Source organism: Babylonia areolata, chromosome 9 (genome assembly GCF_041734735.1).
Source record: "Babylonia areolata isolate BAREFJ2019XMU chromosome 9, ASM4173473v1, whole genome shotgun sequence".
NCBI classification, from domain to species: domain Eukaryota; kingdom Metazoa; phylum Mollusca; class Gastropoda; order Neogastropoda; family Buccinidae; genus Babylonia; species Babylonia areolata.
The window spans coordinates 35,334,267-35,358,591 of NC_134884.1; the positions used below are offsets into that span (position 1 = coordinate 35,334,267).

General features: G+C 39.0%; 1 protein-coding gene across 7 annotated transcripts in view; it reads right to left on the minus strand.

Annotated features, from left to right (window-relative positions):
- Positions 1-3,894: 3,894 nt before the first annotated feature.
- Positions 3,895-24,325, minus strand: part of LOC143285405 (hepatocyte nuclear factor 4-gamma-like) — an 85,558-nt gene continuing 65,127 nt past the window's right edge. For 3 of the 7 annotated variants that reach the window (XM_076592658.1, XM_076592659.1, XM_076592653.1), the window contains 6 exons: positions 22,729-22,850; positions 17,769-17,930; positions 15,126-15,366; positions 14,108-14,152; positions 11,547-11,783; positions 3,895-9,726 (listed from right to left, as the gene is read on the minus strand). In XM_076592658.1, the coding sequence (XP_076448773.1) occupies positions 9,320-9,726; positions 11,547-11,783; positions 14,108-14,152; positions 15,126-15,366; positions 17,769-17,930; positions 22,729-22,850 (1,214 nt within the window). In that variant the 3' untranslated portion in view covers positions 3,895-9,319. The remainder of the gene's footprint in view (positions 9,727-11,546; positions 11,784-14,107; positions 14,153-15,125; positions 15,367-17,768; positions 17,931-22,728; positions 22,851-24,325) is intronic. The other 4 variants (XM_076592654.1, XM_076592655.1, XM_076592656.1 and 1 more) reach the window with 4 other exon arrangements.

Sequence of the window (24,325 nt, forward strand, 5' to 3'; positions counted from 1 at the left end):
TGTATATGAAAACGGGACTAGCAGTAATGAGCAGATTTGCATGTTTTGTCAGGAAAACTAAAAACCTTCATGTTGGCCTACCAGCTCCAATTCTTGACTTTCCTTCCAGCATGGAAATCTGATGTGCAAATGGTATGTCATGTCCACCAAAGGTACAAACCATACTTTCATGTGTCCCATTCCTATTTCATTGGGCGAGATATTAAAAAAAAAAAAAATATATATATATATATATATATATATATATATATGCACATATTAAAAAAAAGTTTTGAGCTCAGTTTCCCAGTTCAATTTGAAGTGGAAAAGGACCACTCTTCACTACCTTGCTCCTCCCCTTCACCCCTGCCCCCTCCTGACATACCCCCTCCCCCTCCTCCCCCCACCCTCCCCCCACCCTCCCCTCCCCCCATTTCCAGTTGCCCAATCACTCACCTGCACAAGCACTCACAAACACCACCAGCACATCTGTACCTTTAATTAAATGACATACACAGCAACAGGATGGGAAAATGAAGGCATGATCAAAATGTATACATTTGAAAAACCTGTGTAGTGCATTTTTTTTTTTTTTTTTTAATTGTTATTGACAGTTTCCAAAGTCCATGGAAACTTTTTACAAACTGTTTGCATCGCAATAGTTTGTTATGCTTGTATTTTAAAGTGGCAGATTTCACTTGCATGATGATTGTTTCACACACCTCCACCCCTGTACCACACATCACAGCACAAGCTTCTTTTTTTTCACCCATCCCATTCAGACATTCACACATATAGCATTTTTTTCCCCCCCACATTATGCTTACAGTTTCATCATACTTTCTTTTAGCACTTTTGAGATACTTGAGCAAGAACCACAAACATCGCATCAAAGCAACTGCAATAAAAACAAGTTATTTCTTTCACAGGGGAAGGTGAATGCTAAATGTGAAGATGAAAAAACAAACAAAAACACACAACCGCCAGATACAAGCATAACAACCTTCTTGGTTACAAATAACATACTGCACAACACTGTTCACAATTCACAGAAAACTGAAGCAGATTCTGACAGATGTAAAGCAACAGTGAATGAAAGCATGTAACGAACACATATCTTTTGTATCTTAGCAAAAAGAAACCTCACAAATTTAATTCTGGCAAAAAGCAGCAACCTCAAATTTCATTTTCATTCTAGCAAAAAGCAACGTCAACAATTTCATTCTACAACTGAGCAATGGAAGCATGTGTCACACAAAGCAAGCACAACACTTCCCAGTAGTATGCTGTAATGTTTAAAGAGTACAAGTAGAACGCGGGGTATTTTTCACAATTTCCATACCCATTTTTCAGGATCGTCATTCAAGAAACTGACATATATAGTTTCAGTTTCAGTAGCTCAAGGAGGCGTCACTGCGTTCGGACAAAACCATATACGCTACACCACATCTGCCAAGCAGACATATATAGATATATATATTTGTGTGCGTGTGTGTACATATATAGAAAGAATAAACAAATACAGATATTTCAAATATAACAGGTCCTTTGGTCACAGCAATTTAAATTTTAAAATAAAACAGAATCAAGGAAAATGAATAAAATACAATGAAAATGGGTAACGCAGGAATGGCTAGCACATAGTTCTGACCTCTATAGCACTATTCAAATGATGTATTTATATAAATATCTGAATAAGAAGCTTTTTCAAAATCTTAGCCCAAATCTGAACAAATTGTTTTGTTTATGGCCTGAAATTTCCATGCACTCGTATTTGAAATAAAATAGGTGTGTTTTTTGCAGTTCATAGGTCAGTTGCTCAGCCAGAAAAAAAGACCCATGACAATGTCTCTCGTGCATGTATTCGTGTTCACGATAATTGTTATAAAATATTATAAACATTAATTAGCTACCTCATTTTGCAAAAGTAAATAGCCAATGAGATGAGCAACTTACCAACTGGGGAAACCCACCACATATTCCACAAATCAGTAGAGTGAAAGGCATAAATCAGTTGGTATTCCAACTAACAAAATGAATAAATGTGACTACAGGTGATGTACTAATCTAATGTGGTCATCTGCAATTAAAGAAAATGAAAAAATGAAAATGAGCAAAATAAAATGTGTCCTGCATTTAATTGTTTAGAGCTTTATAAAGTGTTTAAATAAAAATGTGTGTTAATAAATATCTGAATGAATAGCCGAGAAAAACAACAAAAACCAGTCTGCCAGTGAGCATTATTTTATATGTGACTTTTCTGCGCCATGAAGGCAGCCATTCTACTTGTTTTTGCTGATAATGGGACCAAACTCAAGAACCAATGGAAAGTCTTAACCATTCAGCAGTGGCATCCATCATTACTGTATCATGTTTCTATGTAACAGTTCTATGCATTTTCCATAAAGCAGTTTTTGTGTCTATTGTTACTACATAGTCAACCAACACTGTAACTGTAAAGCGGAGTGAATGTGAACAATATAAATTAACCTGTTGCTTCACAACTGACCTCCAGAGTATTGATATCTGGTAAAATCCCAGAAGCCTCCATTCTTCCTCATCATAGCAGAGCGAAATGACATGTTGTAAATATTAGTGTTACACTTTAATGATAGTTTTAATGTGATAATGCAAGGATACAAATCCCTTACACTTCAATGATAGTTTTAATGTGATAACGCAAGGATATGAATCCCTCACACTTTAATGATGAATTTTAATGTGATAACGCAAGGATTTGAATCCCACACATGACCTTATGCCAAATATTACAGGGGGGCTGGGGGGGGGGGGGTCATTTGTTTGTTTCCAGGTTGATTATGCGCCCTGATCAGCCAATGGACCTCTTTGCCACACCCTGCATCAACTTTTTTTAGCTCCACATTCCTCAGAAAAAAAATACAGGTGATGATGAAATGGGATGCAGGTAAACAATCATCCATCACTGTTGCCAGTAACAAGCTGGAGGTATGCAATTTCACATACATGGCTCCACAACCAAAAGTATAGGTGACGGGACAGGATGTGGGGGTACCATTACCATTAACAAGCTGGAGTTGCTTGTGTGTACCTGGCTCCACATTCAAAGGCACCCACTCCTAGGACACTGGACTGGACACACAATGGCAAAGCTGCCACCACTCTCTCCAAACTGACCGGAATTCTGGTCCTACAGGAAGCTGACCAAGTGCACCAAGTTCATGTTCACAGTGGAGTGGTAACCTTGTGGTGAGGCATCTGCTAAGGATGTGAGAGAATCTGAGATGCTGGATCAAATCCCCCATACTCACCAGCATTTTCTCTCCCTCCACTTGTTTTGAATGGTGCTAGTCATTTGGACGAGATGAGAAATGCATGTGCGCAGCATGCACTTAGTCCACGTTTTAAACTTACGGGAGCTACAGGGTTCTCCCTGGCAAAATTCTGGAAAAAGAATCCACCTTCATAACAAACACGCTTGCTTACCAAAAAAAAAAAAAAAATGATCAACTGTGATGCACTGTGTTCTTCATGTGGAAAACACCCCCAATTTCACACAGAGAAATCTGTTGTGACAAAAAAATAATACAACATTGGGGGGTTGCATTCTGACGCACTCCTCTACTGCAACAAATCCTGGACTCTGTGTTTTCAACATGAAAGATTGCATCCCTGTTGAGACTGCCCAACAGTGAGATAGCTGATCTGTTTTAGGACTGGCTTAGCCAACATGTATGCAACTAGAATTTAACCATATTTAGAAATTTCACGTTGTCAGTTTATGTTTGTTTTTTTTTAACTGAACTGAAACAGCAGATCTGTATTATTTGCATGAGTAATGTCTTTTCTGTATGTGATGAAATATGGAAGTGACAAAATATGCCAAAATATTAAGAACATGAGCTGTTATAAACACACACAAACACCAAGCAAAAAAAATAACCAAGCATTTTATTTCATAGGTTATCAGGAGAAACAGAACTGGCAATTTTGTGCCAGTTCAGCCGAGACATGGTATAAGCATCTGTGTCTCACTTATTTTAATTTCACTCATGATCCACCACTCCAGTCTATTCACATCCTTTCTTCTCCCTCATGTCACTTACGAAAGTACCTGTGACTTATCGATGGCAGTGACCTCATACATATGTACAACACACAAACATATATTTGTGCAAATTTCTTCAGTAACTGCCATTTATGAGCATGAAAGCAATGGAAACTATAGTATAACAAAAAATCCAATCCATAATGACCCAAAAACCAACACATAAACAATGATGCACACACTTTAGTGGGCTGACTTAATGATTATGCTCACCTGATTAAGTTTTAAATGTAAATGCCACATCAGATATGACCGAGAAAATTGACCATAACTTTCACAAGTGACTGGAGTCAACACATTTTCAAGCATTTTTTAAAGTATACAGTTCTTGTGAAATTTGTGCATACATTAAAGTTCTGAAATAACCTCTTACAGTTCACTGTCTTATAATCACTGCTGTGGTAAGCGTTCAAGGCACTGTGGTTTACATTAATCATGTGGCAGCTTTAAAACCTTGTTGCCAACAGCAGGAATTGCTTTCTTTCTCTGAATTCCAATACAACGTACACATTTTATTGTTCAAAAAATAAATCTGATTCTCACAGAACTGTTGACAAGACTGACAGTTCAGAATAAATGAAGTTGCAAGAGAGAACCCTCTCCTGACTAATGAATGAAAGAACGAACTTGATCGACATTGGGTGTGTAAAAAAAAAATCCTACACAATATTGTATGTTCACAGCGCCTCCCACAGACAAAAACAAAAAACGGTCAAATGCCTACACCACACACTGCATAACCACTAAAATGCTCCGAGACATTTATCAAACCATCACTTTGAGCATGGAAACTATCATACACAAAAAAGAGAACCTTCTCCTGACTTATGAATGAATGAACTTGATCTGTATTGGGTGTGTTAATAATAAAAAAAAAAATAAAAAAACCTACACAATATTGTATGTTCACAGCACCTCCCACAGACATTTGTCAAAAGGTCACTCCCATTTTTCCCCCCATGCAACATGTGAACTTAATTTTGATTTTTACAAACTGAAAGGTTGCCCTGCCCATCTGGAGAGAACTTTGAAATGTTAAGAGTGAAGGTATTTCAATTCAAATGTCAAAAGTGATGCAAGGTGAAACCTAAACTTCTCAAAGGGTCAACTGCACAACTTGATGATCCTGCTCCACATCTGCTATTCACCAAGATGGGCCCAACTACATCTGGAACTGTAGGGCTGAACTGCACAAGTAATCTTTCCTGTGATAAGTCTGCTTGGCATAAAGAAGGTTCCCAAGTCTATGGAATTTGCATGGAGTTAAGAACTGTCTTGACACAAAACAAAAACTTAGCACTGCAAAGATCACACAGTGCAACACATCCATGGATCACAAATTAAGCATACAAATTTTTCTAGTTCCCACCCACCTGCATACAATTCAATATGTACAATTTTCATCAAAAAGCCTATGTTACAGTGAACACAACGCAAAACCTACAAAAAGAAGCAAAGCTGAAAAAATTTTCTTATACGACACTCATCCAGATGTCTTGGTCCACGAAATACAAGTCAGTAAAGTTTCCTCAGTTTTCAGAACCAATACATTTTTTCACCTGCTGGAGTTTTTTTTTCGATTTAAAAAAGAATCGACTGCAAATGGACACGCAATACACATGAACAGATCAGTATTGACAGTACTAATCATGATGAAACAATTATTGAAAATGAATCAAGGCACACAATTATGCAAATATTTATACACAATCAATCTTTATGCATCATCACAGATGGGAAGCTGTGCGTTTTTGTGCACACAGTCATGTTTGAATGTGACAGACACATGGGTATCCACATTACACAAGGCATGCACACAGGAAAACGCAGCTGTCACCCCATGGGACTGGGGGAAAGCAAAGGACTGAAATATCACAGAACATACTGAAAGATGAAAAGCTTCTAACATGAAAACTAAATGCACATATTCTACTGTCTCTAAATGCACAAATACTTATCTCTCTAAAGTTTTTCATTTTTCAGAATCAAAATTTCCAACTTTATGTATTTCAGAGGTTTCTCATTACCTTCACCTGCTAAATTAGCACACGTAAAAGAACCTACAGCAACAAAAGGGTCTGCGCTGTCCCGAGGAAGAGCAGCCTTAATTTCACACAGAGAAGTCTGTTGTGACAAAGAATACATGAATCCAATACTACAAAATCAACAAATACTACTACTTACACATAGAAAATGTTTCTCACTTGTGTGAATAAGCACACAGAGATAAAAACAGAACTGAAAGTAAGCGCGCCTCCCAGGCCCCTCCACCCTTTTTTTTTTTTAATCCATTTTCAGTCAAATGAAAAGATAGAGTGATGCTGCCTCTGCTTTTTTAAGGCTCCACAAACCAAAAAGAAAAGAGCTGACATATCCTTGCAATCACACACAAACATCTTCTTCCTTTATCTAATTTTCTTACTTCTTTTTTTTTCTTAATATTTATGTCAACTTGTCCCCATATGCACATCTTTAGAAAAACCCTATCACTTTTTGTGTAAGAAAATGGAATGTAATTGTGTTAAAAAAATAACGTAAAAGTAAAATGCCAATCTTATATACAAAAAAAACTGCAATTACCTGGTTATGGCCAGGTTATTTCAATGAAAAAAAAAAATCATAAGTAGCTCTTACATCTTTAAAATGTTATTTTGCACAGTAGAATCTAGTCTGTTGGGACAGAAAAAACACCATCCACTCGGGGTACTTTTCACCAAAAAAACTCCCAAACAATTTCACTCTGTCCTTTTCTTTCCATAACGACACCCTTCATTCACTATTCACCGACAGCCGTGTCGTACGCAAATAATTAAAGACTCCCTAGTAAAGAATAGTGCCACAACCTATGAAAAGCATTACATTTTCTGTTCTGACTGACTATTAATGGGGGGGGGGAATCTCATCCAATTTTTCACCAATACATTTTTTAGCGTTAATTCAATCAAGATAATCTCATCAAATTTTCACCCATACCTTTTTTTTTTCAGGGCTGGTTCCAGTTCATTCCACTGGTTTTCAAGAACCGATACTGACTGATGGTAACAGTAGACATGTCTATCATTTTGTTTCTTTATCCTAAATGTGCTACCTTCCTCTACGACTTGCACAAATTCCTCCCTCCCAACACACACGCACACACACATATATATATGAGAATGACATAAAAAGCCCACACACAAAGCAATTTTTGAAAATCCTTGTCTGCACACACACTTGCAAGTGTCTTCTTACAAGACTTTTTTTTTTTTTTTTTTTAAGAGCCCCTTGCCAGCCTTACTTTCAAACAAAATTCAGGTGAACATTGTTACACAACCAGTGATGTTCACCAAAACACCACACCCATTAAGTCACAAAAAGAAAACAGGTGTTTTTAGTCAGAAAGCTATATTCGTTATGATACTGATTAGATCAGATGAAATACACTACTGGCATCAATAATCTGTATACAGACAGCTGAGTATGTCTAGTTAGTGTGAAGCAACAATAGCCTACGCTGTGAGAATGTAAGTCCAAGCATCACAATAAACACAATTTCATTCTTTTGTTCTTTTTTTTTTTTATAATATTATGAGCTAAATTCAGTTTCATCTATAAGTGTTCACTCCTCCACGTTAAGAAACTGAAATATCTCGGTTTGTTATGATGTCCACAATCACCACTATATGTAATGCTTCCTTTGCAGTCTGATATTTTCTGGCAGAGCCACCAAACTGCATCAAATGTTTCACCTCCAGATAAAAGGTAATTTCATTCATTTTACATTAATTTTACATTCATTTCTTTGCTTTTCAGAGACCAGACAACTTCATCAAAAATGAAGATAAGCAAATATGTGATGTATTGCTCATGAGAGTACATAAGATGATACTTGTCCACGTTACCAAACAAAGACGGAAAATGATGCGTGTGACTCACAATACAAGAAGAAAACAAAAACATGGCACCAATTTCTCCTGACCCAAAGCCAGGAATCTGGGTTAACTGTCACTTCACATCAGCTATTCATTTCAGACAGAAATTCTGTCTTCGTGTAAATCCCCTTGCAAAAAAACTTTTGCAGCCTTTTACATAATAAAACCAGTCATTTAAATCTCACAATTAGCTTAAAATGCAAGTGTATTATGATTCACATACAGAGTGATAAAATGGCAAATAAAAATGTTATTCATCCACAACATACACGTCTATGATGAATTGCTGCATCTTATTAGAAATAACATGTTAAAACATTTTCAGGTTGGGTCACATGGCTTTTAACACACACTGTTCATCCACATGCTTCACATTTAACTTCATAAAATTGTCCAGCATTTGCTACGCACCTTTTCCATGGCACCCTAAGTTTCGAAAATAAAATAAACTTGTAGAGAACTCTTTCTATTCTGTGCTGCTGTCTACAATGTCACACACACACACACACACACACACACACTCAGCTGCTAATAAACACACCATAACTGTCACTCACACACACACACAACCACTTGTCAACATGTACACGCAACCATCACTAACACACACACAACCACTAGTAAACCCACACAATCACCACTCACACACACACCCACTGATAAACTCATACACACATGCACTAATAAACACACACAACCACTAATAAACACACAACAACCACCACTCACACACACACACAACTACTAGTAAACCCACACAATCACCACTCACACACACACACCCACTAATAAACTCATACACACATGCACTAATAAACACACACAACCACTTATAAACACACAACAACCATCACTCACACACAACCACTAGTAAACCCACACAATCACCACTCACACACACATACCCACTAATAAACTCATACACACATGCACTAATAAACACACACAACCACTAATAAACACACCACAACCATTGCTCACACGCACATAACCACTAACTCACTCTCTCACACACACAAACGCAATAAACACACGCACAATCATCACTCACATACAACCACTAAAACACACACAAACACAACCACCACTCACATGCACACAACCACTAAATAAACTCTCCCACACACAAACCACTTATAAACTCACACACACACAACCACCACTCACACACACACAAACCACTTATAAACACACACACACACAACCACCACTCACACACTCACAAACCACTTATAAACTCACACACACACAACCACCACTCACACACACACAAACCACTTATAGACTCACACACACAAACCACTAACAAACACCACAACCACACCATCCCCTAACACCACCTCTACAATATTTCCTGCTTAAACGACTGCCCCGCCTCGGGCATCGACATCAACTGAGACTGCGACAGCGGCGACAAAGCCCCAAGGTCGTCAAGGCTACCAGTCATGGAGAACTGCGGCTGCAGACCCGACGAACCGGCCAACGAGGCCTGAGATGAGGGGTGTGTGGCGGCTGAGGCATGGCCTCCTCCGATCATGAGGGAGCCGTGGGTGGCCAATAAGTTCTGGTCCAAGCCGCCGCCCTGAGGGAAGGAGGCGGCGGAGCTGTTCAACTGCAGGCTGCTGTTTGTGGCTGACGATAGCTCCTCGTCCATGTTGGGGGGGAAGCCCGTGTCCATGAGGGAGGGGTTGACTGACAAGGGGACTGCATCCGCATCCTGCACTGCTACATCTCCCCCGTTGGAATCTGCTGGGATGATGAACAGATCAGTCTGTGAGGTCTAACATAAGTACGTAGCTTCCGGGGCACAATCAAAACAGCAACAGTGTTCTGAACACAATGTCTGTGAATGATCTCACTCTCACACACACACACACACAACATAACCAAGTGGTTAAAGCATTGGACTTTCAACCCAAGTGTCCAGGGTTCAAATCTCAGTAACGGTGCCTGGCGGGTAAAGGTTAGAGATTTTTCCCATCTCTCAGGTCCATATATGTGCATATCTGCTAGTACCTGAACCCCCTTCATGTGTGTATGCACGCAGAAGATCAAATACGCATGTTAAAGATCCTGTTATCTTTGTCAGTGTTCGGTGGGTTATTGAAACCAGAACAAACCAAGCATGCACCCCCCTGAAAACAGAGTATGGCTGCCTACATGGCGGTGTAAATAAAAAGAACAGTCATACACACACTGTATATGTGTGCGTGCTTGACATCTGATTGAATGACACTGGAAATGAATGATAAGTGCCCCAATGGCAACCGTCCGTTGGCTCTACCCAGGAAGGCAGCCTGTTGTGCAAATGGCCCTGAGTTTATAAATAAAGCACTTAGACTTTGGTCTCCAACCCAGGACAGGCACTATATATAAGTATCCATATCAAATCAAAAAATCTCCTAGTGTCACTAAGGGGCAGTGTTCTGAACAATGAGTAACCTGACTCTAGTACCACAACACAACAATGTTCCCAAGTAAACACTGTCAATTTTTCCTCTTGTGAAACAAGAAAGGAAAGAAAAGCCAGTTTCTCTACAAAATAAAGAGTATTAAAATATGTGTTTGTTTTTACAACATAATAGTTTTATTCATACAGTTTAGAAGACAATAAAGAAATTGTCCTGATAGCTTGTTCTTTAACATTTTTCTCTACTAAAGGCAAATAATTCTTAAACATTAACTCTCTCCATACGAACGGCGAAAGAGACAATGTTAACAGCGTTTCACCCCAGTTACCATCATCAAAATATTGCAAGCGGAAGGCTCTTATGCTGAAGAGGTGAATGTTGACAAAGAATACCACAAATCTTACGACAGAAGCTAAAGGTTGGGTCATTCAGACACCCACTGGACATCCGAGGGGTCTGTGTAGAGGAGAAGAGAGGACTGGCCGTACTGAGTGAGTTAAAAAGCAAAGCAAGTCAACTTTTTTTCTTATTACTAAAAAGTTTCATGTATATGGTTTACAAGAAAATAAGAGTCCCTGGAGTTTTTCGGGTTTTTTTTTTTTGGTTTTCAGAATTTCCTCTCTACTAAAGACAAAGAATTCTTCATAAAAGACAAGGAAATTTTCCTAATAACTCGTTCTTTACAATTTTTCTCCACTAAAGGCATATAATTCTCAAAACATTTTCTGCCCTTCCTTTCAGACAAAAAAAGTAGTGAGGAAGGGGAGAACTAAGTCAAGATAAGTAAGTTACATTTTCAGAATTTCACTTCTCTATCAAATAAAGACTCAATGTGAGAACATGATTTACAACAAAAAACAACATAAGAAACCTATTTCCTATATATATTTGTCCAAAAGATACAGACAAAATTTGACAACCAACTTAAAAAAAGACAATAAGAGCACCAAAAAATGTCCCTTACCCTTTCGCTTGTCCAGCAGATAAGACAAAATACAAGAACAAACTATACATGAAGCAATAAAACTTGCCCTTTTCCTTACCTACAACATACAGACACAACATGACAACCAATTAAAAAAAAAGAAACAAAAAAAAATTTCAGTTCCACTTGTCCAACGAACAAGAGAGCGTAACCCTCCAACCACTACCGCTTACCTCCCAGCAGCATTTCCTGCAGCAGGCTGTCTATCCTGGCCATACCGAACAGCTTGGCAAACTGCAGCTGTTCGATCATCTGCCAGGCAATGGACTGCAAGGACGGAAGCATGAGTAGGATGTCGCCAAAGCGTCCCCGAATCTCGTACTGCCGATCGTTGATGTAGTCTTCAAGGTTGATCTGGATCTGCTGTCGGAAGGCCTTCACGCTGCTAACGTTGACCAAGCCTTTGGCAACTGTAACATATGTAACATCACTTAAGCCTTTGGCAGCTGTAACAGATGCAATGTCACTCAAGCCTTTAGCAACTGTAAGGCATGCAACATCACTCAAGCCTTTGGCAACTGTAACATATGCAACATCACTCAAGCCTTTGGCAGCTGTAACATATGTAACATCACTTAAACCTTTGGCAACTGTAACATATGTAACATCACTTAAGCCTTTGGCAGCTGTAACAGATGCAACATCACTCAAGCCTTTGGCAACTGTAACATATGCAACATCACTTAAGCCTTTGGCAGCTGTAACAGATGCAATGTCACTCAAGCCTTTGGCAACTGTAACATATGTAACGTCACTCAAACCTTTGGCAACTGTAAGACATGCAACATGACTCAAGCCTTTGGCATCTGTAAAAGAAATGAGTGGATGATGTAACATCACTTAAGCCTTTGGCAGCTGTAACAGATGCAATGTCACTCAAGCCTTTAGCAACTGTAAGGCATGCAACATCACTCAAGCCTTTGGCAACTGTAACATATGCAACATCACTCAAGCCTTTGGCAGCTGTAACATATGTAACATCACTTAAACCTTTGGCAGCTGTAACATATGTAACATCACTTAAGCCTTTGGCAGCTGTAACAGATGCAACATCACTCAAGCCTTTGGCAACTGTAACATATGCAACATCACTTAAGCCTTTGGCAGCTGTAACATATGTAACATCACTTAAGCCTTTGGCAGCTGTAACAGATGCAATGTCACTCAAGCCTTTGGCAACTGTAACATATGTAACGTCACTCAAACCTTTGGCAACTGTAAGACATGCAACATGACTCAAGCCTTTGGCATCTGTAAAAGAAATGAGTGGATGATGTAACATCACTCAAGCCTTTGGCTACTGTAACAGATGCAATGTCACTCAAGCCTTTGGCAGCTGTAACATATGCAACATCACTTAAGCCTTTGGCAGCTGTAACAGATGCAATGTTACTCAAGCCTTTAGCAACTGTAATGGATGCAACATTGCTCAAGCCTTTGGCATCTGTAAAAGAAATGGGTGGATGATGTCACATCGCTCAAGCCTTTGGCAACTGTAACAGATGCAATGTCACTCAAGCCTTTGGCAGCTGTAACAGATGCAACATCACTTAAGCCTTTGGCAGCAGTAACAGATGCAACGTCACTCAAGCCTTTGGCAGCTGTAACAGATGCAACGTCACTCAAGCCTTTGGCAGCTGTAACAGATGCAACGTCACTCAAGCCTTTGGCAGCTGTAACAGATGCAACGTCACTCAAGCCCTTGGCAACTGTAACAGAAGTAACATCACACAAGCCTTTAGCAACTGTAAGGCATGCAACATGACTCAAGCCTTTGGCATCTGTAAAAGAAATGAATGGATGATGTCACATCACTCAACCCTTTGGTAACTGTAACAGATGCAATGTCGGTCAAGCCTCTAGCAACTGTAACAGATGCAACGTCACTCAAGCCCTTGGCTACTATAACAGATACAATGTCAATCAAGCATCAAGCAACTGTAACAGCTGCAACGTCACTAAAGCCTCTGGCAAAAGTAACGGATGCAACATCGCTCAAGCCTTTGACAACTGTAAGGCATGTAACATGACTCAAGCCTTTGGCCATCTGTAACAGATGTAACATGACTCAAGCCTTTCACAACTGTAACAGAAATGGGTGGAGGATGTCACATCACTGAAGCCTTTGGCATCTGTAACAGATGTAATGTCACTCAAGCTTTTGGCATCTGCAAGGCATGCAACATGATTCAAACCTTTGGCAACAGTAACAGAAAGGGGTGGATGATGTCACATTACTCAAATGTTTTGTGACAGTAACAGAATGGGGTGGATGATGTCACATCACTCAAGCCTTTGATGACAGTAACAGAAAGAGGTGGATGACGTCACATTACTCAAATGTTTTGTGACAGTAACAGAAAGGCGTGGATGATGTCACATCACTGAAGCCTTTGGCAACAGTAACAGACTGGGGTGGATGATGTCACAACACTCAAGCCTTGTATTGTGCAGAACTGTACTGTGTTATCACAACACATTTGTGCATGAAAACCGGGCAGCTCTTCCCAGTGAGAACACATTGTCACAATGGTAAGCCACCCTTTCTCCTCTCCCTTGTTTTTTTTTTTTTTTTTTTTCCTTACTGCACGTAAATTCGTTTTACTATCAAAGGTGAATGGCCTGCAAAAGTTTGCCAGGGACAACCCTTTTGCTGCCATGGGTTCTTTTTGTGCACAAAGTGCACACAGGACCTCAGTTATTATCTCATCCGAAAGAACCGTTGGCAACTCACGGGGCTTGGGAGGTGATAATAGTAGACTACTCCAGCCTTCGACATCTGTAACATAAAGGGCAGGATATGTAGAATTCATATTTTTGGCGGTTGGTCAAAACTGATAAACTGTCCTTTTTACCAACATATCATAACAGATAACTGAAAAAAAAGTTGATTTAACATGTCAAGCAGGCAAACAGCAGTTGCAAACAATATATCTGTGATGGAAATATAAGGATGACTATGTCTAACTATATTCATTTACTTAACTTAAAGTTAAAATGATCAGTCTTTAGAATTCTCAGTGTTGACCTACCATCAAAGAACTGTATCATTTCAAGTAAGACCCCTTCATCCATACAGAATGAATGCAAACAATACAAACAGAACTACAAGGGAGGGAACTCTGCACACAAAATATGACCTGAGCATGAATGACTTCCCTTGAAAGTACTGGCGTTTTGAACTATCTTTGCCATGTAGGAAAGTACTTGAGTAGAATTCTCACACACAGCACTTCAAATGCACATTCTCCTTGGTCTGTCTTAGTAGAATTCTCACAAACAACTAAGTAGAATTCTAACAAACAAGAATTCTCACAAACAACTTAGTAGAATTCTAACAAACAACACTTCAAAGAGGTATTCTCCCTGGACTTTTTACCCAGAATTCTCACAAATAACACTTGAAAGAGGCAATCTCCCTTGTCTTTTTATGCAGAACTCTCATAAACAACACTTCAAAGAGGCATTCTCCTTAGTCTACAGTAGAATTCTCACAAACAACACTTCAATGTAGCATTATCCCTGGTCTTATTTTCATTAGAGTTTTTACAAACACCACTTCAAACTGGCATCCTCCCTGGTCTATCTCAGTTGAATTCTCAAAAACAACACTTCAGAGTGGCATTCCTGTGCCTTTTTTAGGTGCCCATGACAGAAGTTTCTTTCCTGTCCAAATTAAACATTTAACAATCAATTAAGCACAACCACGCATGATAATACATCATCACAGAAAAAGGTGTCCATTTTTATACCTGGATCAAAGAAGACAATGGCTTTCATACAAGCGAACTCGGTCTCATCAATGTTGATGTCACGAAACGGCTGCACGAGCTCGTCCAAAATGCGTGAGGCGATCCGACCGATGTTTTCATCAGGCGCTGTGCGTGTGATAATTGCATCATTTCCCAGCAGCAGAATATCGTCGAGCGATAAGGAACGTTTGGCAACACCCAACAGCAAGTTTTCACCTGCATGTCCACGCAGCAATGCCACCTGGAGAGGGGGGAAGGGACACAACATTTTGTTTTAGTTCATAATGATAATAATAGTACATTTATATAGCACTTTCACACCTCCCTAAAAGTGCTTTACAATAATACATCAGTCAGACACAAAGCACACTGTGACACGACACCTGACTTCAGAGCTCAGGTTGGATTAATCAGTCATCTATGGACTCACCCTGAGTGTGAAGCTCATGTTCGTCTTTGCTTGGAGAAGGAGAAACAACAACAGCAACAAACGCAAGACATACAGAAAGACACATGCACACACATACACACATGTCTGAAACAGATGGGGATCCTTTCAGCACAGCGATGGATTGGAGTGCCTTAATTATGTGGGGACTGCTTGAACCTGATCAGCAAGTGTGATTTTCATTTGTTGGTCTTGGGTTCCTTTGTTGTTTTTTGATCAAGTTATTTTGTCTTTATAAAGACCAGTTCATATGTTCCTTTATTATAGATCTTGGAAACAATTTCATTACAAAGAGAAACATCAAGCGTATGCGCTCAGTTATAAACATGCACAATGAAATGCAAACTTGTGTGCACATTTATTATCTCCCTCTCTTCAACACACACAGACTATGCACAGATACAAGCATAAACACAAGTGCATTTGATACTTTTAAAATAAAATCTTGTAAACTTTTACACATTCACAGTGCACAGAATACACACACACACACACTCTCTCTCTCTTTCCGTCTTTTTCTCTCTCTCCCTCCCTACTCTCTCTCTCCCTCCTCTCTCTCCCTCTCTCTCAGAAATACCTGTAATGTGCATTCACCATGAAGATTTGGCAATGCAAAACAAACAGACTTTATAACAGCAAACTTAAACTTGCATGTATAACCACAATGGAAAGATAAGTCCACACACCACTCACAAACCAACAATGACCTAGCACGTATCCAGCATGTGCCAAACAAACACCAAGGCCAAAGGTCCCCAGTCTAAGCTACACACAAGACAGTCATTTATTTCCTTCACCAATGGTGGAATGAATGGTGGTCTGGGTGCTATTCTTTCAGACCAAGGACCTGCTTCATCGTGAACTCTGTGCACCTTAAGAATCCACAGCAACAGGGGAGCTATCCCAGGAAAAACTACTGAAAAACCCACTTTAACTCACTCGGGACGACAAGTTTTCTCCCTTGCTTTTCCCCACAGACGGCCCATTTGTAAGGGTTTGGAAAAAAAATTACAAAAAATACAAAATACTGTGTAAGAAAATGAAACTTTCAGAACTGGTTTATTACGTGTTGAGCTATTACATATAAAAAAAATCAAATTTCTCATCTTATTTTTACAGTTTTGCCATATGTAGAAAATACTGCCAATTTTTCACTCCGAATCACCATACCCATGCTCGCTTTCTGCATTAAATTCGCTTTCTTCTTCGTCATCATCCACCTCTTCAATGTCCGACCCTTCAGTTTGTAGCATTTCAAGTGCTTCGGCAACCCTAAAACATTGCCATCACTGCCTTGTTCGCTTCACAACATTCTGAGAAGAGGCCTCTTTGCTAACAGGCTGGCACGCGAGCAGACGACCGGTCAGTGACTTTGTCAGCGTGTGTGTGAGACAGGCCACACATCCCAGACTGACCAATCATACTGTTCGATTGTGGAGTGACCCAGAATAGCGCACTCTGCTTGGCTAATCACAAAATCACATGTACAGCGCATGATGGAATTTTACTTTCGGAGAATGCTATTCCATTCCTTCGTCCGAAACCGAATACGTTTTGTGAAGGAATGCGTGAGCATTCCTTTGTCCGGAAAGAGTTAACTGGTAATATATATGTGCACATCTGCCCAGCAGATGTGGTGTAGCATATATGGATTTGTCCGACGCCTCCTTGAGAAACTGAAACAAACAGTACATTTATCTACACAAACATGGAGAAAATGGGAGTTTCCTATTTATCAAGAAATTCCTTGTGGAGAACTGCCTAAGCTTGTGACAAAAAATAACTATCTGCCCCAAACCCCCACACACTGACACATGTGCATGCACACAAAACACACCTACATACAGGCAAGCATGCAAACACTTTCATGCACACATACACACATGCATACACACCCTACCCATACCCATCACCTCCATCATTAATGCATTCATCAATCCCAACACCCATTCATACTATTTTTTTCTTTGTCATCCAATATCACTTTTAGTAAAAAGACATAATAAATTTATCAAACAAACATACCCACGCCCTCTCCCCAACCCCACCCCCACCCCACGCACACACACAATTTTTTTTTCCCTGATTTAACATCACTTTTAGTGTAAAAACAAACACATAAAATTGATTAGACAATCACACACGCTCCCTCACCACCCACCACCCTCTCCCCACGCCCCATCCCCCACACACACCTGGTCATCCAAGCTCAGTTCACAGAAGCAGGGGATATACTTGGCCCACTCCACCAGTATCAACAGCTGGTCCTTCATGGATTCGCACACATCGTCAGGCGAGGCAATCCTCTTTGCACCGATGTTCTGCATGTCTAATGGTGGGGCAGACTGCAAAAATATCTGTCAGTTGGCAACATTTACAGTAATGATGCTCTTTGGTGAGTTTTGCAACAGGCAACAATCATGCTGTAAATGATGCTCTTTGGTGAGTTTGCAACATACAACAATCATGCCCTAAATGGTGCTCTTTGGTGAGTTTGCAACATACAACAATCATGCCCTAAATGGTGCTCTTTGGTGAGTTTGCAACATACAACAATCATGCTCTAAATGGTGCTCTTTGGTGAGTTTGCAACATACAACAATCATGCTCTAAATGATGCTCTTTGGTGAGTTTGCAACACACAACAATCATGCTCTTAATGATGCTCTTTGGTGAGTTTGCAACATACAACAATCATGCTGTAAATGATGCTCTTTGGTGAGTTTGCAACATGCAACAATCATGCTCTAAATGATGCTCTTTGGTGAGTTTGCAACATGCAACAATCATGCTCTAAATGATGCTCTTTGGTGAGTTTGCAACAGGCAACAATCATGTTCTAAATGATGCTCTTTGGTGAGTTTGCAACAGGCAACAATCATGCTCTAAATGATGCTCTTTGGTGAGTTTGCAACATACAACAATCATGCTCTAAATGATGCTCTTTGGTGAGTTTGCAACATGCGACAATCATGCTGTAAATGATGCTCTTTGGTGAGTTTGCAACATACAACAATCATGCTCTAAATGATGCTCTTTAGTGAGTTTTGCAACATACAACAATCATGCTCTAAATGATGCTCTTTAGTGAGTTTTGCAACATACAACAATCATGCTCTAAATGATGCTCTTTGGTGAGTTTGCAACATACAACTATCATGCTCTAAATGATGCTCTTTGGTGAGTTTGCAACATGCGACAATCATGCTGTAAATGATGCTCTTTGGTGAGTTTGCAACATACAACAATCATGCTCTAAATGATGCTCTTTAGTGAGTTTTGCAAATCATGCTCTAAATGATGCTCTTTGGTGAGTTGTGCAACATACAACAATCATGCTCTAAATGATGCTCTTTGATGAGTTTGCAACAAACAATCATGCTGTAAATGATGCTCTTTGGTGATTATGCAACATACAACAATCACGCCATAAATGGTGCTCTTTGATGAGTTTGCAACATACAACAATCATGCCCTAAATGGTGCTCTTTGGTGAGTTTGCAACACACAACAATCATGCCATAAATGATGCTCTTTGGTGAGTTTTGCAACATACAACAATCATGCCATAAATGGTGCTCTTTGGTGAGTTTGCAACACACAACAATCATGCTCTTAATGATGCTCTTTGGTGAGTTTGCAACATACAACAATCATGCTGTAAATGATGCTCTTTGGTGAGTTTGCAACATGCAACAATCATGCTCTAAATGATGCTCTTTAGTGAGTTTTGCAACATACAACAATCATGCTCTAAATGATGCTCTTTGATGAGTTTGCAACAAACAATCATGCTGTAAATGATGCTCTTTGGTGATTATGCAACATACAACAATCACGCCATAAATGGTGCTCTTTGATGAGTTTGCAACATACAACAATCATGCCCTAAATGGTGCTCTTTGGTGAGTTTGCAACACACAACAATCATGCCATAAATGGTGCTCTTTGATGAGTGCAAAATACAACAATCATGCCCTAAATGGTGCTCTTTGGTGAGTTTGCAACATACAACAATCATGCCATAAATGGTGCTCTTTGATGAGTTTGCAACATACAACAATCATGCTCTAAATGGTGCTCTTTGGTGAGTTTGCAACAAACAACAATCATGCTCTAAATGATGCTCTTTGGTGAGTTTGCAACATACAACAATCATGCTCTAAATGATGCTCTTTGGTGAGTTTGCAACAAACAACAATCATGCTCTAAATGATGCTCTTTGGTGAGTTTGCAACATACAACAATCATGCTGTAAATGATGCTTTTGGTGAGTTTGCAACATACAACAATCATGCTCTAAATGATGCTCATTTGTGAGTTTGCAACATACAACAATCATGCTCTAAATGATGCTCTTTGGTGAGTTTTGCAACAGGCAACAATCATGCTCTAAATGATGCACTTTGGTGAGTTTGCAAATACAACAATCATGCCCTAAAAGGTGCTCTTTGGTGAGTTTGCAACATACAACAATCATGCCCAAAATGGTGCTCTTTGGTGAGTTTGCAACATACAACAATCATGCTCTAAATGTTGCTCTTTGGTAAGTTTGCAACATACAACAATCATGCTGTAAATAATGCTCACTGGTGAGTTTGCAACATACAACAATCATGCTCTAAATGATGCTCTTTGGTGAGTTTGCAACATATATGCATGCAACAATCATGCTCTAAAAGACAGCAATGATGCTCTAATGATGTTCTCTGGTGTGAGTTTGCAACATGCAACAATGATGTTCTAAATGATCTTCTGGTGAATTTGCAACATGCAACAATGATGCTCTGAAAGACAACAATGATGCTCTAAATGATGCCCTCTCATGAATTTGCAACATGCAACAATCATGCTATAAATGATGCTCTTCCACCAGTTCGCAACATGCATCAATCATGCTCTAAATGATGTCCTTTGGTGAGTTTGCAACATACAACAATCATGATCTAAATGATGCTCTTCCATCAGTTTGCAACATGCAACAATCATGCTATAAATGATGCTTTTCCATCAGTTCGCAACATGCAACAATCATGCTATAAATGATGCTTTTCCATCAGTTCGCAACATGCAACAATCATGCTCTAAATGATGCCCTTTGGTGAGTTTGCAACATACAACAATCATGCTCTAAATGATGCTCTCTCATGAATTTGCAACATGCAACAATCATGCTCTAAATGATGCTCTCTGGTGAGTTTGCAAATACAACAATCATGCCCTAAATGATGCTCTTTGGTGAGTTTGCAACATACAACAATCATGCTGTAAATGATGCTCTTTGGTGAGTTTGCAAATACAACAATCATGCTCTAAATGATGCTCTTTGGTGAGTTTGCAACACACAACAATCATGCTCTAAATGATGCTCTTTGGTGAGTTTTGCAACATACAACAATCATGCCCTAAATGGTGCTCTTTGGTGAGTTTGCAACATACAACAATCATGCTGTAAATGATGCTCTTTGGTGAGTTTGCAACATGCAACAATCAAGCTCTAAATGATGCTCTTTGGTGAGATTGCAACATACAACAATCATGCTCTAAATGATGCTCTTCCATCAGTTCGCAACATGCAACAAACATGCTATAAATGATGCTCTTCCATCAGTTTGCAACATGCAACAATCGTGCTCTAAATGATGCCCTTTGGTCAGTTTGCAGCATACAACAATCATACTTTCTGTGAATATTTATGTCAGTTTACAACATATACAGTAATGATACTCTTTGGTTACTAATAATGCTTTTTTTTTTTCAGCTGGCAACATATATCATCCGTTTGTCAGCTAGCAAAATTACATAAACTGATAAACTACCAATGCACTTGTCAATATGCAACAAACACACGAATGATGCACTTCCATCACTTTGCAATATACATTGATACAGTAATAATGCACTTTTGTTAGTTTACAACATTCATACATTGATACAATATTAACAACGTATATACATGGATACAATAATAATGCACTTTCTTCAGTTTGCAACATACATACATTGAAACAAGGATAATGCATTTCTGTCAATTTGCAATGTACACGTTTATTATGCACTTTTGTCAGTTGGTGGCATTTACAGTATTACAATAATGTAAAATCAAATTTGAAAACAAGTCCCAGCATGCTGTTAATAATACAAACAAGATTACAGGTATATATAATAAGTCAATACATATTTTGTTGGCCACTTTTTTTCCCCACGTGAACTCTGCAGTTTCACTCAATCTCTCTCACACAAGCGTTAGTAGTCAGTCAGTTCTTTAACCTTGAGCACTACTCTATTGCTAAACCTCAACCTACTGACCACTACTCCATTGCTCAAACTTAACTGAACCATGACTCCTACTCTACTGCTTAACCTGAACCATGACTACTGCTCTACTGCTTAACCTGAACCATGACTACTGCTCTACTGCTTAACCTGAACCATGACTACTACTCTACTGCTTAACCTGAACCATGACTACTACTCTACTGCTTAACCTGAACCATGACTACTGCTCTACTGCTTAACCTGAACTCGACTACTGCTCCATTGCTGAACCTGAACCATGATTACAACTCTATTGTTAACCTGAATTCCCTGACATCAATTCCATTGCTTAACCTGAACTGCCTGACTACTTCTAGGTTGTAGGTTATGCTTTATTATGTGTTTTGTAAAGCACCTGGAGCTTGTTTTCTGGATAGACTTATATAAGTATCCATTGTTATTACTACTACTACTACTACTACTACTACTAGTACTACTACTGTACTACTACTTGGTAGCTGAAGCTTATGTGTATGTGTGTGTGTCTGTGTGTGATAATGTGTGTGAATATACATATCATGATATGCACGCACATGTTTGTGTGTGTCTGCCACACAAGTGCACGCATGCACACGCATGCATATGTATCTGTCTGTGTAGGTGCGTGTATGTTCTTTCTTCAATTTTAACCTTTCAACACAAGAGATGTTAGACAACTCTGAACCTAACAATGTGTATCTATGTATGTACGAGTGTGCATGGTTGAACATGCACACACACATATGAACAATGTAGATTTTAATCTAATGTACCCGTTCTATTTCAAAGCACCTATTCTATTTAATGTACCCATTCTATTTTAACTAACCCATTTTTCTCATGTCAAGATATTCTTACCCTTCTTGCCAGGACTTCGGCGTTGAGCAAAGTGGTGACAGACAGACCGGCGTTCTGAACTGCATCCTGTTCAAAGGTTGTTGTCTTCCTCACACTGATCCTGTCCCTCTCATTCTGCACGGCTGCACAAATAACAACACTTGTACAATGCAATCCTCATTATATATATATATATATATATATGTATGTATGTATATATTATTTACAATAATACCAACAAAAGGACTACAACTCTCAAACTTGGAGGCAAAACTGCACTGGCTCTTAGTGCTGCAGCCTTGGGGGCTAGTCGGGCTTTGGGAGCCATCCCAACGCCAACTGTCCTAAAACCCTCTTGGTCGAGAGAGTGGGGATAAACTTGGGCAAGACACTCTTCACTATAATCAAATTCTAGCCAAGGTAGTCAGGACAGCAGACGCCTCCTCTACTGTTCTGATGATCATAGTCGGACACGAAAAATGAGCTTTAAAAAAGTAAAGTAAAAAGTGTACATGATACTACAGTAGTAAAATGAAAACATTTTAAAAATATGTTGTTGTTGTTTTTTGTTGTTGTTGCTGTTGTTTTGTTTCACACTGCAACAAAAATTCCAAACATGCTGCCATCCAGTCTGTCTAACACTCCAACTCAGAGTGAATTTAAAACCAGTCTCAAGACATATCAATTTTGTCAAGCTTTCTTTCAGTATCGGTATCAGTATCAGTAGCCCAAGGAGGCATCACTGCGTTCAGCCAAATCCATATACGCTGCACCACATCTGCCAAGCAGATGCCTGCCCAGCAGCGTAACCTAACACGCTTAGTCAGGCCTTGAGAAAAAAGAAAAAAAAAGAAAACAAGAAAAGGAAAATAATAATGATGATGATAATAATAATAATGATGATGATGATATTACTAATAATACTAACAACAACAACAACAACAACAACAACGATAATAATAATAATAATAAGCAAATAAATGTAAAACATGCCGACACACATTCACACACACACACACACACACACACACACACACACACACACACACACACACACACACACACACACCTGACAGATATGCAACAAACATGCAACTTCTTTCACAGATAAATAAAATAAAATAACAAAAATAAAAAATAAATTAATATATAAATAAATTAAAAAATAAAATATAATACATAAATACATAAAAAATACTACTAATAATAATAACAATATTTATAAGGCGCAAAATCTTGATGAAGTCAACTCTAAGTGTGAGTGTGCCGAAGGCCGTTTATAAGTGTATGTGGTGCTTATGTGTGGACTGTGTTAATGGAAAGTGCACAGAGCACTGATTTGCAAAAATCAAAATCATTCACAATATATAAACAATTCATTATTTATTATCATTTATCTGACTCAACATCTGAATATCAATGTTTCACAACAGAATTATGCTAGACACAGTGAAACGACAGTTTAACCTGACTTTAAAACTAGAGCATTGTTGTTACATTACAAATTAGACAGCACACAATAAAACAAGTACAATGTGACTGAACGACATACTACTGATGTTCCATAAAAGAAAAAAAAACTCACATAGTAAGAGTTTAATCTATCATCTGGGTATAT